The sequence below is a fragment of the Pelodiscus sinensis genome, chromosome 3, assembly GCF_049634645.1.
Source record: "Pelodiscus sinensis isolate JC-2024 chromosome 3, ASM4963464v1, whole genome shotgun sequence".
NCBI lineage: Eukaryota > Metazoa > Chordata > Testudines > Trionychidae > Pelodiscus > Pelodiscus sinensis.
In genome coordinates, this window is record NC_134713.1 from 111,312,359 (window position 1) to 111,327,388 (window position 15,030).

The 15,030-nt window shown below is 38.3% G+C and overlaps 1 protein-coding gene across 18 annotated transcripts in view; it reads left to right on the forward strand.

The window, feature by feature from the left end:
• Positions 1-9,214: 9,214 nt before the first annotated feature.
• The window catches only part of ARID1B (AT-rich interaction domain 1B), a 449,448-nt gene continuing 443,632 nt past the window's right edge, over positions 9,215-15,030 (forward strand). For 4 of the 18 annotated variants that reach the window (XM_075924500.1, XM_075924508.1, XM_075924510.1 and 1 more), the window contains exon 1: positions 9,234-11,494. In XM_075924500.1, the coding sequence (XP_075780615.1) occupies positions 9,788-11,494 (1,707 nt within the window). In that variant the 5' untranslated portion in view covers positions 9,234-9,787. Of the gene's footprint in view, positions 11,495-15,030 lie in introns of all 18 variants that reach the window. The other 14 variants (XM_075924499.1, XM_075924506.1, XM_075924501.1 and 11 more) reach the window with 8 other exon arrangements.

A 15,030-nucleotide genomic window follows, 5' to 3' on the forward strand; every position in this document is an offset into this window, starting at 1 on the left:
AACCAGTCCACACAGGGAGCTGGTTTTTAAACATTGTATCAGAGGCAGCAGAGCAGAGTGGCAGGGGTCTTCTCGAGAGTGGATCTGGGGCACACTGGATGCTAGCCTCACCCGCAGGGATTACAGAATAGTCGAGTAACCAATAAGAATTCATGATAATTGACTATTCAGTTAACTGATATTTAACATCCCGACTGCCTATTAGTTTAATCAAATGACCTCTGATTCTTCTGTTATGTGAAAGCGTAAATAACACTTCCTCATTCACTTTCTCCACACCAGTCATGATTTTATAGAGCTATTTTTTATCCCCTTTTAATTGTCTCTTTTCCAAGCTGAAAACTCCCAGTCTCTTGAATCTCTCCTTATAGATAAGCTGTTCCATACCCTTAATCATTATTGTTGCCATTCTCTGTACCTTTTCTAATGCCAATGTATCTTCTTTTGAGTAGTCAGAGGGCAACTAGAACTGCTTGCACTATTTAAGATGTGGGTGTATCAAGGATTTATATAGTGGTATTATATCTTATTATCTACCCCTTTCCTACTGGTTCCTAACATTGTTAGGTTTTTTTGTTTGTTTGTTTGTTTGTTTGTTTTTTGACTGCTGCTGCACATTGAGTGGATGTTTTTTGAGAATGATCTAAAATGACTCCTAGAACAGCCAATTTAAATCTCAGAATTGGGATTATGTTTTCTAATGTGCATTATTTTGCATTTAGCAACATTTAATTTCATACGCCCTTTTGTTGCCCAGTCACCCACTCGTGTTGTGTGAGATCCTTAATGCCCACTAAGCCAGTGGCCACAAGATGGTAGTATGGAACTGTTGGGGATTTCTTCAAGGGGCAAGTAAAGTGAGCTTCATGGTTGCCATTCACTTCCAGAGTGGTAGAAGAAAGTTGTAGCTGGATCAAGAATATGACTGTATGTCAACAAATATGCAAATATTTAATTTTGAATAGAATCCACTGAAATGAAGAAGTCAAAGCCTGGAATGTCTTAGTAGATAATGATTTAAAAAAACAGTTGAAACAGTCTGAGAATTTGTTTTTTGTTGACCCACAATTTTCCTAAAAGCCATATTAACAGACTATTTGAGATCAGCAACAGAGTCAAAAATGAAGCTTCTTGTCAGTTTCCACATTGTTGATGACTTTGATAATAGCAACTAGCTGTTTTAGTTCAGATCAGTCCGTTATTGTTTTTTTCTTAAATAACTTGTTTATTAACCTTCTAAAAGGTTTATTAAATTTTTAAATCAAATTCATTTTAAGTTTAAATAAGAAAAGCACTCATTCTAAAGGCCTGATCCTGGAAAACCTTATTTACATTCAAGTTCTTTCAGTTAATTTAATGGAACAACTTGTAGGAGTAAAGATTACTCACATAAGTAAAGACTTAAAAGTGCTCAGTTAGAAGAATCTTGTGGTTTTAAATGCCCATGTTATAAAATTATCCACTTCCATTGTTTAAAAAGCTTTTAGAAGTTTTGATTTTGAAGCAAGGGACCAATATCATGGAGAATGCTTTTATGGAGAAATGTATTACTCCTCTGAAAAAGATTTGATCATGACTTTGAGAGCCAGTCATGATGTGACAAGGGGATGTAAAGGGAACCACTCGAATGGCAGTTGGTCAAAGCACCCTGTTTGCAAAGGACAGAGACAGCCAGAATGCCTCCTTGGAGAGTACAGTCTTAACTGATAATTACAGCATCCTTAAATAGTGTGTTGTGTTGTAGTGCTGTGCCAGTATACTGGTAGGTGCACGGAAGACAGAGCTGTGACTACACATTCTTCATCAGGTATGCGGATTGTCTTCAGCCACATTGAGCTCTTCCTCCTCTCCCTTTATATTTAGAGAATGTAGGCACCACCATTTTGACTGCCTCCTATGTAAGTGCACAAGGAAAAAAAAAAAACCTAGACTTCCCATCTCACATACTTCCATAAGTGCTGCCACAAATTAGACATTGGACTGCACATTTACAGAACCCAGCTTATAATACTAGGAAGGATTGTTGAGTGGTTAAGGTGCTAGACTAGGATTTGGGTTCAGGATTTGCTCCATCACAGACTTCCTGTGTAGGCAGGGACAAGTCTGTCTGTGTCTCAGTTTCCTATGGGTAGAATGGGGGATAAGACTACTTCTTGCTGTGGTGGTGTAAAGATACATAAAAACGGTGGTGCTCAGATACTACACTAATGTGGGTCATACAAATACCTACCATATATAAAATAGAGTATCTGAGGTGGTTCCATAATTGTGTCTCCCACACATATTCAAGAGTGTGGATACTTCTAAAGATAGCTGGGGGCAGCGGGACTCTAATTTGTGAAAGTAAAGATTTTTTTTAATTGTTTCAGATTTAAGTCCAGAGATGCGCTTCAAATGTGAATACAATATACTACAACCAGAAGACATTTCTTAGTGAGGGGGTGGAGGTCACAGTAATATCCTCCATGAAACAGGAGGTCATAACCATCATGTGTAGAGCAAGGCTGCTTATGTTATTTTGAAATATTACATCTGATGACAGATTACTGTGCCGCATTAATTAAGAATGAAAACTATGTCTTTGACCTGGAAATCTCTAGTAATCCAACAAGTTTGTGATAGAGGGGAAATATGCTTACTCTCTGACTAAGGGCCTGATCCAATGACCATTGAAGTAAATGGGTGTCCTTCAGTAGTCTCTAGTGATCTTAGGATCAGGCTGTAAGCCTGCAGAAGTGAACAGTTGTGTTCTGTTTGCTCTGCAGTATCTTGTTACAGATTGTGAGATTTTCTTTTTTCTTGGCTGTGCATACTTTGGTTATCACACACACCGACAACTTTTAATTTCAAGATTGGATTTTTTTTTCTAAAAGATATTTGGGGAAAGCGTTATTGCCTGTGTTATACAGGAGGTCAGACAAAAGGATCACAGTAGTCCCTTTGGGTTTTGTAAATTTGCATCTTAACTTTGCATTAAGATACCTTTTGACATTCACATGTTTATAGGCTAGAGTCTTACCTGACTTTAACTAGGGATGTTAGCTATCGATTAATTGAATAGTCAACAAACTGCATGAATTCTTAGCAGTTAGTTGACTATTCTATAGGCCAGTGCAGTCCAGCCCCACTCCCAGGGAGCTCCCTGCCACTCCACGCTGCTGCCTCTGTGTCAGAGGCAGCAGCGTCAGATGCTAGACAGCAGCTAGTCCATGAGGGGAACCAGTTTAAAAAATAGCTCCCCTTGTGGACCGGCTGCCTGCTACCCCCCTCTGCTGCCTCTGATACAGAGGCAGCAGTTCAGGGTGGCAGCAGCACCTGCCCATGGAAGGTCAGAGCTCTCTACAGACAGAGGCTGCTGGGGGGGAATGCAGCAAGGGAGGGTAATATGCAATTAGTCAACTAGATTAACCAATAAATCCATGCTTATTGGTTAATTGACTAGTTGACTACTTGTTCACATCCCTAGCTTTAACCTCTTCTAATTTTAGTGAATTGCCCTCTTTATCTTTGTGTGGTTGATGAGATGGGATTGGAATGCTTTAAACCTCTTATCAATGCACTCTCTTACATCAGGATTACATTACTTTACAATAAGGATGCACTTAAGTGCTATTCCTAAAAAGCAATGTTTTCCTGAATCTGAGCCTTGCACTGTAACTTAAATACAAAGTTATCTAAATCTTAAAAACTTTAACACACAGTATGAGCCTGACACAATATACCCCCTTTTTTTCTTCCTGTCTGATGTAACATATGTACTATAATCCTTACATTCAGTTTGTTACCATCATTCAAAGTATGTACTTGTTTAAAAGATATTTCTGATGTGAAAAATTAAAAATCTTTCATACCAACTTTCTCATATTTTTACATTCATTTTGTAAATTCCAGAAAAAAAATAAAAGAAACTACAAGTGCAAATGCCTCAACAGTTACAGTATCAATAATGCTGGAAGATAGAGGATAGGTGCAAACGATAATAAGAAAATCTTCAGCAACAACTATAATCTATAACCAAATACAGGGAAAATAAGAAAATTATCAACACAAGAATGTTTTGTGAAAAGAATCCATGGTATTAGCATTGGGTTTCTGAGTTATTGTTTTTTTGAAAGGTGGCAGCCTAACTCTGCCATCTTTTATCATATCAAATAATACTTTACTCTGTAAATTAGTCCCATTTTAATTAAATCTCCTCTCCTCTCCTACCCCCAACATCCTTATGAGGTCTTGTCTACATGGGGGAAAATTGACCAACATAGTTATTTGGGTATTCCTCAATAGGTTTACTGGTCAATGTTACTGTGTAGAAAAGGCCTGAATTTTATACCTGATCAACATTATAACTCAACATTTTCTTACTGATTTGACACCAATTTAAAAGCAAAACTTCTATCTAAAATGGTTTGACTTATGTTGCTACATATAACACACAAGTTTACTCTAATTTAAAGGGATTAGTGAAAACTATTTTTTTCAGTTTCTTTGTTTGACATTGTGTATAGTCAGTTTCATTGTTTTCCGTTGTGTATCAGTGAGGAAGGTCCTGATCCTACTACAGACTCCATATGAGTGGATCCCTAAATCTGCATGAAGAAAATTGTAGACTTTTTCCTTTTTTGTTTGTTTGTATCTCTGGCTATGTCTAGACTGCAAAATACTTTCGAAAAAGCCTGTTTCGAAAAAGAGCATCTAGACTACAACCAGTACTTTCAAAAAAGCAAGCTGCTTTTTTGAAAGAGAGCACCCAAGCAGTCTGGATGTTCTCTTTCGAAAAAGCACGGTTTGCATTACATAGCGCCTTTTTTCAAAAGAGTACTTTCGAAAAAAGGCGTTCTTCCTTGTAAAACGAGGTTTTCTGCGGTCAAAAAAACTGCCGCGCTCTTTCGATTTACTTTTGAAAGAACACCGCAGCAGTCTAAATGCAGGGAAAGTTGGTTTTTTTTAAAGTCCACTTTTTTGAAAAAACCGTGTAGTCAAGACACACCCTTACATAGCAACAAGGGGAGAAAGGAAATGTTAAGTAAAGGAAAAATGGAAAACAATAAATGACAAGAGGATTTTGAGGGCTGTAGTACCTGCAACTACATTTTTCACTTAAAACAAAAAACAACACTGATAAAGATAATGTGACCATGAATTACCATTCTTTTGAAGACAGGATGTATGGCTTTTTCTTACACTCCCAAGAAATACAATGTTGTTTCCAAACAATGGCACAGGAAACAAAATTCTTAGGGTGTTCTATCAAAGTTCATAGATTTCAGAATGAGAGAACTCGGCAGCCCTCCATTAGTGCGAAGTGTAAAGCTGTTTTGTTTTTTTTTTAAATTGCTCATGCTGTTTCACTGAAGTACAGAGCTTCAAAAACTATTCATTAAAAAAGCCTCAGTTCAGCAAACCACTTTAACCAAGCTCTTAACTTGAAATAAGTGAATAATCTTAGTGATTTCAATGGGATTATTCACGTGTAGAATTAAGCACATGTTTAAATATTTTACTGTTTTGGACCTAAATCTTGCAGGAAAACAATTGTTCATATAATTCCCTAATGAAATAATGAATGATTTTATTGAAAAGAAGATAGTAATGTTCTGGAGGCCTTTTGGTTACGCACAGCCAGAATAAATTGATTAAACTCCCCATTATAAGTGGTATCTGAAAAACGGATTTTAATCAAATGGCAAAATGTGTCACTCTCACACATTAGGCTTTTGGTAAACACTGTGTACTTCAAAATATATTAAGATCAGATAGGATGAAATATTGTACTTTACCTAAGCAGATTATTGCATATTGTCCGTTACTCGATTGTAATAGTTCATACATCCTATTAATTAATAATATATAAAATCAATATAGGTAATAAAAATTAGTGATGTCTCATTGCATTTGTTCTGTGACTTACAATGCAGACTTCACCTTGAGATTCACATAAAGCTAAACCAAAGCACAGTACTCTGTACTTATGTGTGTACGTGTATTTTAACTCTTTTTGTTTTTTGTTTTGTTTAGGATCTGATCGCTGTCCTAGTGAAACCAATACATTTATTTCAATATAATTTGGATAGGGCCTTTAACCAGTGAAAGAAGTGTTAATTTAATAATTCTGAAAATTTAAATCTTGGTTTTTTATGGTCCCCCCCCCCTTTAAATCACTGCAAATCTATAATAACTAGAATAGGGAAAATATGGTGAATTTGTGATCTGCGTTACCTAGATGTGTAGGGGAATTAACTAGAAGACCAAACTGTTAAATCCAAACAGAGACTTCAAGCAAAATAATGTTGCAGAGTACAGTGGTTAACTGGGTAGGACACAACAAAGTGGCAAGGTGGTAAAACTCTGGTTGGGCCATTAATTTTTAACCCTTACTATAAAAATATAGAACCCCAAAACAAAATGGTTATTTTCTCTACCTTCTCTAACAATAAGACCATAGCATTGTCAAAATATTGGCTTATACTCTATATAACATTCAGAAGCCACTGTTCTGACCAAACAAAAAGATAGCTGCTTTAGTGCTGTGAAATGTGTAGGGCTTTCATATTGGACCAGCTATACAGAGATGTCTTGGGAATCTATATAGATGTCATAGTGCAATAAACAGTAAATTTAGAAAAATATATTGTTAATCCTGGAAATGGATCCCAAATAAAGGAGTTTTAAATTTATCAGAAAAATCAACATCCAGCATACTACAAAGCATATGAAAGAGAAATTGTGTTTAATTAATATACATTTATAAAAAATGCAGTTGAAATATAACATTCAAATCATGTATTTGTAGCATTAAGCATTAGATTTCATAATTTTGTAACAGACACCACGCATGACAATTACAGCTTTTCACATTATATGCCTATATATATTTTTAATTTGTACAACAGAGAAAGCTTTTGGAAAGGATCATATGAATTGAACATACACTACCACTCATCAACTGAGCAAAGATGGTACAAGATATTTCAACATTATTTGTGATCTAAAAAACAAAACTGAACCATAGTTGCTTTGTGTTGTGCTTCACTTGCACAGACTGCAGTGCCTTCTGTCTGCTTTCGGGTGTGGCATCTGCCATTGGGGAGGAAAAACTGGCATGTGTTGCCTTTTATAGCAGACTGATTTCATTGTGTTGAGGGCCTCTATTTTACAGTCTTAATTCCAATCTTGTAGCTGAGTTGTTAAAACAAATGTAATGAAAAAGACCGAGAAGAATAAACTTTTCATTTTTTGAGGTTCATTATTTTCCCCAGGAAAAATATTTAAAAAGTAAATCAGCATTAAACTTCGTGGCTTTTTTTTTTTTATTCAGAACTAGTGAAATGAGTCAAAGTATTGAAATCCTCAAAAGAGCTACCTTCAATACATCTTATCAGATTTGTAAATATATATATATATATATATATATACTTATATTTTTGCTTTAATATAAGTGCCCAAAAGCATAAATGTGTAATTGATTTTATATTTTATTGTAGAATATACATATAAATAAATATGCACAAGAAGACATCTATATTTATATTTGCATATGAAAGCCTTAAAAATCAACCTATGTGGTTTAATGTGTATAATTAGTATGTGTTTGAATATAAAAAAGAAGAAAATCCAGGAGAAAATGTCAAAAAAGCTCACTAACAAAGATGTAGTATTCTCTTGGCAAAAGCTGATGAATGATTTGGCATGAATTCATCTTACAGTTCTGTTACTCTCTCTTCTACAAAGATGATATACCCCTTTTCTAGCAGTTTGCATAGAACTGCAATTTGTTGTTGTTACAGACTGTAATGACCCTTGGGAACGCACCTGATTCCCCCCACTAGAATTATTCACTGATTTTTTTTCTACTCTATCAGTTTCTATTAACTATTTAGCATTTTTGTACTTACAGAGAGTGCAAAAACATAAACAAAAAAAAAAGAGAAAGAATTAAAATAGAACTAATATCAACATGTAGTTGAATGTTGAGACTTTTACAAAGTAGAACCATGCTGGAAAATTCAATGGACATTGAACTCACATTGTTCATACATTTATCAACATGCTGTCATGAAGAGTCTGTTCTTTAATGTTTTCACAGTGGAAATAAAAAAATCCCACTTCCTACTCATTACATCATCATTTATGACAAGTTATGTTTTATGTTCTGTCAGTATTAAAAAGTCTATTTAGTGAGCTGAAAATGCTATTTAACAGATTTTAATAAAATATTTATTTCATATAACATTTTAGATTCTTATTAAATTGTCTAAATACCATCAATATCCTGTCTTACTTGTGTCCATGGAAGAATATTTAATTTTCCAACTACTTTTATTAGCTGAATGTGGTGTTTGACTGTTACGTTTTCCTGATCAAGTTCTTACTTATATTAAGACAATTATTTTAAAAAATTAACTAGCAATAGCTGGAGAAATCTGCTATATAAATCTAAGTCATTAGGAGTAATGGTTGCTTTGATTATATATTGTATTTTATATTACTACATTTTCATGAGTGTCTTAGATATACTAGAAAATAATGTTGTTTCGGGACACAATTATAGGACTTTCCTTGGGAGCCTTGTAATCTGCATATAAATACGAGAACATGTTCCAAAAAGCTCCATACGTAATGCTTATATTAAAAACATCATTAGCACAAATGATCATTAGAACTTTGAAACAGCTGGACACTACAGATAATTTAAAAAATGCCATTACTACTGAATTTTGTGTTAATTTGAACATTTTACAAGTATTTTTATTTTTCCATAAAACAATTTGTAGGCAATACATTTTAGTGTCTTGAAATCAGAAAACCTTAGACTGCCTACTGGCTTGAAAAACAGAGAAAAGATTTTGAAAGTTTGACCAATTTTTTTTTTAATCCAATAAAATATATTGCCAACAATGTGTTGGATTTTCTCTTTGTCTACTAAGCTGTTATGATGAGCACCTTCAGCTCTCACCCCAAAAATACATGGGCAGAAAGCCAAATTAATCCATGATGTAACAACTTTTACTTCAGTTGAATTACACCAGGCCTGAATTTGACCCACCCAGTGATGCTTAGTTGTCCTTTTTGGGTAAGATCATTTGTAGCAATCAGTTTAATATTCCATTCTCTGTGGAAGACTATAACCTAGATTTGCAAGGGAGTTGAGTGATAGATTTTTTCCATCTCTAACTACTACGATGCTTGACGGGCACAAAATACAAAAAGGGAGCGTACATCCTTTTGCATTAGCAGAAGCAGCTGTCTTGGTTCGGGGCTGTTGAAGGTTGTAATGCGCGTCTCTCTCTGACTGCCACCGCTAAACCTGCTGCAGGAGGAGGAGGGGAAAGTCCAGTCCGCGTTTTCCAAGTGTACAGGAGTAATCAGAGAGAAGTGGATAATAGTTGTTAGAGCTCGCTCTCTCTCTCATGCCATGCTGGGCCAGATAGGCTCAGTCAGACGTGTATTTACCCATATCCGGGTTAGAGAGGAAAAGAAAAAAAAGTTTCATTTAAACCTGAACAAAAAACTTTCAACATGAAATCACACAGCAGGAACAGGCACAGACCGTAAGACATTCTTACTGTTTCTAATCTCAATCACGGACTTTGGGGAGGGGAATTTTTATATATATTTTTTGTGTGTGGAGTGATCAGGAGGGGTTACTGTTTATTCAAATAAGTTGGTCCCCCCCCCTTTCTCTTTTTGCCCTTCTCCCCTCCTTTGCCCACCCTCCCACCCCGTTTCGCTTTTATTTTATTTTTGAGGGTGGGTGTTGGATTTTTGCTTTCGGACTGGCAATGTTGCAATGATCATGGCCGCGCAAGTAGCAGCGGCTCCGGCGGGTGCGAAGAACAACAAGGGCAAAACCCCGAGTTTGCCGGGCAACTTGAGCCAGGATCTCAACTCGGGGGGAGCAGCCGCCGCGGCCACCGGGGGACCCGGAGCGGGCTCCATGCTGGGGGTCGGAGATGGGACTAACAGCAGCAGCAGCCTGAATAATGTAGATCACCATCTCCTCCACCACCATAATGAACTGAACATGGCCAATAATGCAACTTCTGCTGCTGCTGCCACCGGTAATAACAACAACAACAACGCCAGCACCAGCGGCAGCAGCAGTAGCTCCTCTTCGGAGTCGGCTCTGAAAGAAGGTGGAAGCTCCTCGGGGTTACCTTCATCTTCTTCTTCCTCCGCCTCTAACCCGGGCTCGGCCATGGAGACGGGGCTGCTCCCCAACCACAAACTGAAAAACGTTGGAGGCGATCACCCTGCCGCACCTCCCCACCACCACCATGCCCACCACCCGCATCACCATGCCCACCACCACCATGCCCACCACCCGCACCACCACCACCACCACCACCACCATGCACTACAGCAGCAGCTAAATCAATTCCAGCAGCCGCCGCCGCCTCAGCACCATCCGATGCAGAATAACAACAGCCTCGGCGGCGGCAGCAACAACAACAACGGCGGTGGCGGCGCTGCTCAGCCCAGTGCAGACATGGAGCAGCAGCAACATGGAGGAAAAGACGGTGTTTTGGGAAATCAGGCCGAGCCCCCTCCGCCGCCGCCGCCGCAGCAAATGCTGAATAAAGGGGGCGAGGAGGAAGAGCTGCCCGGCAAAATGGGCGAGCAGATCGGCGGCCGCTACGAGCACCCCAGCCTGGGACCTTTGGGCGGGCAGCAGCAGCCGCCTCAGAGCGCTGGGAGCGGCGGCGGCGGCACTAGCAGCCTCGGCGGCGGGAGCGGGAGCGGGGGAGGCGGCGGCCCCTCCGCCGTGGGTGTCTCGGAGTTTAATAGCTATTACGGCAACCCTGCCCCTGCCAGCAGCGCTACAGCGAGCCGAGCCGGGCCTTGCTTTGATCAACATGGCGGACAACAAAGCCCCGGGATGGGGCTGATGCACCCCACGGCGGCCCCCAACAGCATGGACCCCCTGCAAAACTCCCACGAGGGTTACCCCAACAGCCAGTACAACCACTACCCCGGCTACGGCCGGCCCGGCGCCGCCGCCGCAGCGGGAGGAGCGGCGGCAGCAGCAGCAGGAGGAGGCGGCTATGGGGGCTCGTCCTCTGGCTACGGGGTGCTGAGCTCCCCCCGGCAGCAGGGCAGCAGCATGATGATGGGCCCGGGCGGAGGGGCCAGCCTGGGCAAGGCTGCTGCGAGTTCTGGGGCTGGAGGCTTCCAGAGATTTGCCGGGCAGAACCAGCACCCGTCCGGAGCCACCCCTACCTTGAACCAGCTGCTCACTTCCCCCAGCCCCATGATGAGGAGCTATGGCAGCAGCTACCCTGATTACAGCAACCCCAGTGCCCCACCACAGCAGCAGCCGCAAGCCCAGGCAGCAGGGGCAGTCCCGGGAAGCCAGCAGGCAGCAGCGGGCATGGGCATGGGCAAAGACATGGGCTCCCAGTATGGAGCTGCAAGCCCAGCCTGGGCAGCAGCACAACAAAGAGCTCACCCAGCTATGAGCCCTGGAAGCACTGGTCAGACCATCAGCAGAACCCAGGTAAACCACCAGACACCCCCTCACCCCAAAACACTCCCCACTTGTATGTTTTGAATGTGTGTCTAGTGCTTTAGTTTCTCTCCAATTTACTTTTCCTCCTCTCGGCCATATAAACTACTTGCTGCCTCCATAACAGGGTTTGGTAAGACACAGTGTCCGATTGATTGGAGGCATCCGACAAATGGTTTCACTGTGCAGAATTGCACTATTCGCTTACAAAATTGAACTGTATAAAGTTTTCCTCCAGTTTGAAACAGATTTGAAGATAGAAGGCCCCGAGGAAAAGCAGTTTGGGTGAGGAGGGAGGAGTTGCTTTTGTAACTACACTGTCAGATTCTGGAAAATAACATTGACTGCCCTCTATTAGAATTTTTTTTTTTTTTTAGACCAAGCAGATAACTTTGATACCCTTTTAACAAATTAGTTGTATTGCTGATGAAGACAGTATGGTGAAATCCAGCAAAAATACAGCCAGGTTGCCTTGGCTCTTGGAAGGGTGAGTGCCATAGTCAAGAAGGTTTATTTGGTAGGCGTTGAGGTGGTGTATTCTTCTTTTATATTTGCCTCAAGCATCCAACCGGGATGAGATGAAAATAAGTGTTATTTGTAAAGTGAATATAATACATAAGTATTATTATTCCCTTTTTGAAATAATCCATACTTTGATGAAGAGACTGGAAGAATCCTTTATTTAAATAAACAGAACCAGATATTGAGAGCTCTGCTTGTTTTGACTAATATACACATCCCCGATAAATTAAATCCAATAAATTACAAATCAATATCAGATCATTGTTGGATTATGTTTATATAGATTGCTTGTTTGCCATCATCAAAGTTGTAGGGGTTGGTTAGGAAATGGTCTGCACTCCATCTTTCTTGCTAGCCGTCTGAGCCTAAAGAGTGACTTGATCTCCTTTGCAAGGTTTGGAATTTGAATTGTGGAGGTAAACTGGCTGTAATAGTCTCCAGACAGCTGCCTCTGAGTTGACATCTAATCTGCCATCTGATTGGCTCCTCTCTCACCATTGGGCATTTAGCACTGCTGATGTAAATAGAAGTGCTGAGCAGTACAGTCACAAAAATTCTTGCCACAAATAATAACTGAGCAGTATCGCTCGCAGATGCAAAAGTTAAACATTGTTAGAAGAAGCTGAAACAATGAGCAACCATATCTATACAGTGGAGGTTTCATGTGCCTCAACAAAAATTATACTTGTGAACAGTATAATGAAAAGCCAGTGGCATCTTATTTATGTTTTTAATTCAGTCGTTAGGTGATGGTTGTTCTGGGCGTTGATTTTAAATTAAATATACCTTTATTTTGATAGCAAATCAGACTCGCAGATAAAAATATAATAGCGTGGCTTGGATGAGGATTCAGTAATTTCAAGTGGTATTTATTTGAACCTTTATGCCTCTTACTAAACGTATTTTAATGTAAAAATGTGCTAGTTATGAAAGGAAACGAGATATTTTGGTACTTTAATCTGAATATAAAGATCATCCTACATTCTCAGTTTATTTCAGTGCATAACATTTATAGTGGGCATAGCCCTGTGTTTGTGCTTTAGGTTTTTTATTTATTTGTGGCATCCAATATCTGATGCTATATGGCATATTATACAAAAGGGAGAAGAAGCTATTTGAATGATCAGTGATTTTTATACCACTGATGTGAATCCAGATATTTTAGAAAAATCTGTTTTATATTTGAATGGGAGGAGATGTATCAAGAAGAATCTGTAATCTAATTATTTTTGTGTACAAATATAAAATGAGCTTATGCTTGAATTCTCCATAGGAAATTAAACTGTGTTTTAAAAGGAGTGATAAAGCATTCAAGTTTTCCGTTTTTTTGGGGGGAAAGGAGGGAAGGTCTGTCTTCCCTCAGCAAGATTTTGTTTTTAAGAACTGTTAAGTCATTTAATAGGTTTTATGAATTAAGGCTAATAGAAAGAAGTACAGGTGTATGCTTTTTGGGACATTAGTCAGTTGCATTTTTTCTGTAAAAGAAATTTTAAAATGAGCCTAAACAGACATTGTTTTTTGTAGTGAATGATGGACTGACCTTAATAATGTGAACCTTGGACAGAATGAAAATGTTTCTCTATTGTCTACAGACCATTACTGCAGCGTTTTACTCTATTGCATTTTTTCCTTGCTATTTCTGATAGAGTAATAAGGATTTAATGAGTGTTCATTTTTTCCCCCTTAAATTTGTACTGGTAAAAGGGTCATAAGGAATCATAAAATAACTTAGCTTCATATGCATAACCTTTCACAGTTAATTCTACAAGATTTGCATTGTCAGCTTGTTTTTAAACATAGGTAGTTTAAAATTTACAGCTTTAAAAGCTAGGAAAAATGTATTGGGACAGATGTAGGCACATGGTACTTCTGAGTGCAATTTTTTTATGGCAGAAATTGTACAAGATATTTTTATCGTAATTGAGAGTGAATTCATTATGTCTTCAGTATGACCCTTGTTAATATTTTTTTTTTATATTTATGGGTCTATGTATTGTTTCAGGGTTGCACATTATTTGTTTCATTTTGGTATTTTTTTAATATCTATATCTATATCATCTATATCTATATCTCTAAAATATTTATATAGATACAAATATTACAGGAAATATATTATATAATAAAGAAAAGACATTCAGCAATAATATTTTTGTTCCTTTTTAATTATAATTTACTGTGTATATCATTGGGTCTGCTAAAATCAAATCTGCTGGATTGAATTTTTTTTAAAGGAAAATAGATTATATTGAGTAGAAAATAACTATTTTAGTTGCTGGTATAGTTATTTCTTTTAATATAGCTTTAATTCTTTTGGTACCTTATTTCAGTGGGTGTAGAAATTGTACATTTTTTTTTAATAAGTGATCAATAGAACCTTTCCTCTAGCATTAGAGTGTAGTATTTCTTTGAATTTTTTAAAATTGTACTGGTCCATATAGGTGTATACTTAGAGTGTGTGTGTGTGTGTGTGTGTGTGTGTGTGTGTGTGTGTGTGTGTGTGTGTGTGTGTGTGTGTGTGTGTGTGTGTGTGTGTGTCAGTACGCTAATGACAATTTGACTCTTAACATACATAAACTATTGCTCTGTGAACAATGGGCTATAATACCTGAAGCAGCATGCTGAGGAAATTATTACCTATAGAAAGGCACTTTTTGTAGTGTCCAGCGCAATAGATTCCCACTATAAACTGAAATGTCCGACTGTCTAACCTATTAAATCATTTAAGGAAATTTTGCTTCTGCTTCATTTAACCTACTTGCCTGAAACAGAGATGAGACATGCGGCTTGAAGAGGCCTCTCGTAGAAGAAGGGAAGAAGAACAAATATTCAAAGCTACTGGATACTGTTAACACAAAATTAATTAGTTATGAATAAGAAGTTTTGTGATATCACAGGTAAGGGATGGGTGTGATGACATCTTGCCAGCCATTTGCTTAGTTATTGACCAGTTTATGGACAATATAATTCAAATATTTAGTCATAAAATCCTACTTGCTCTATATTTT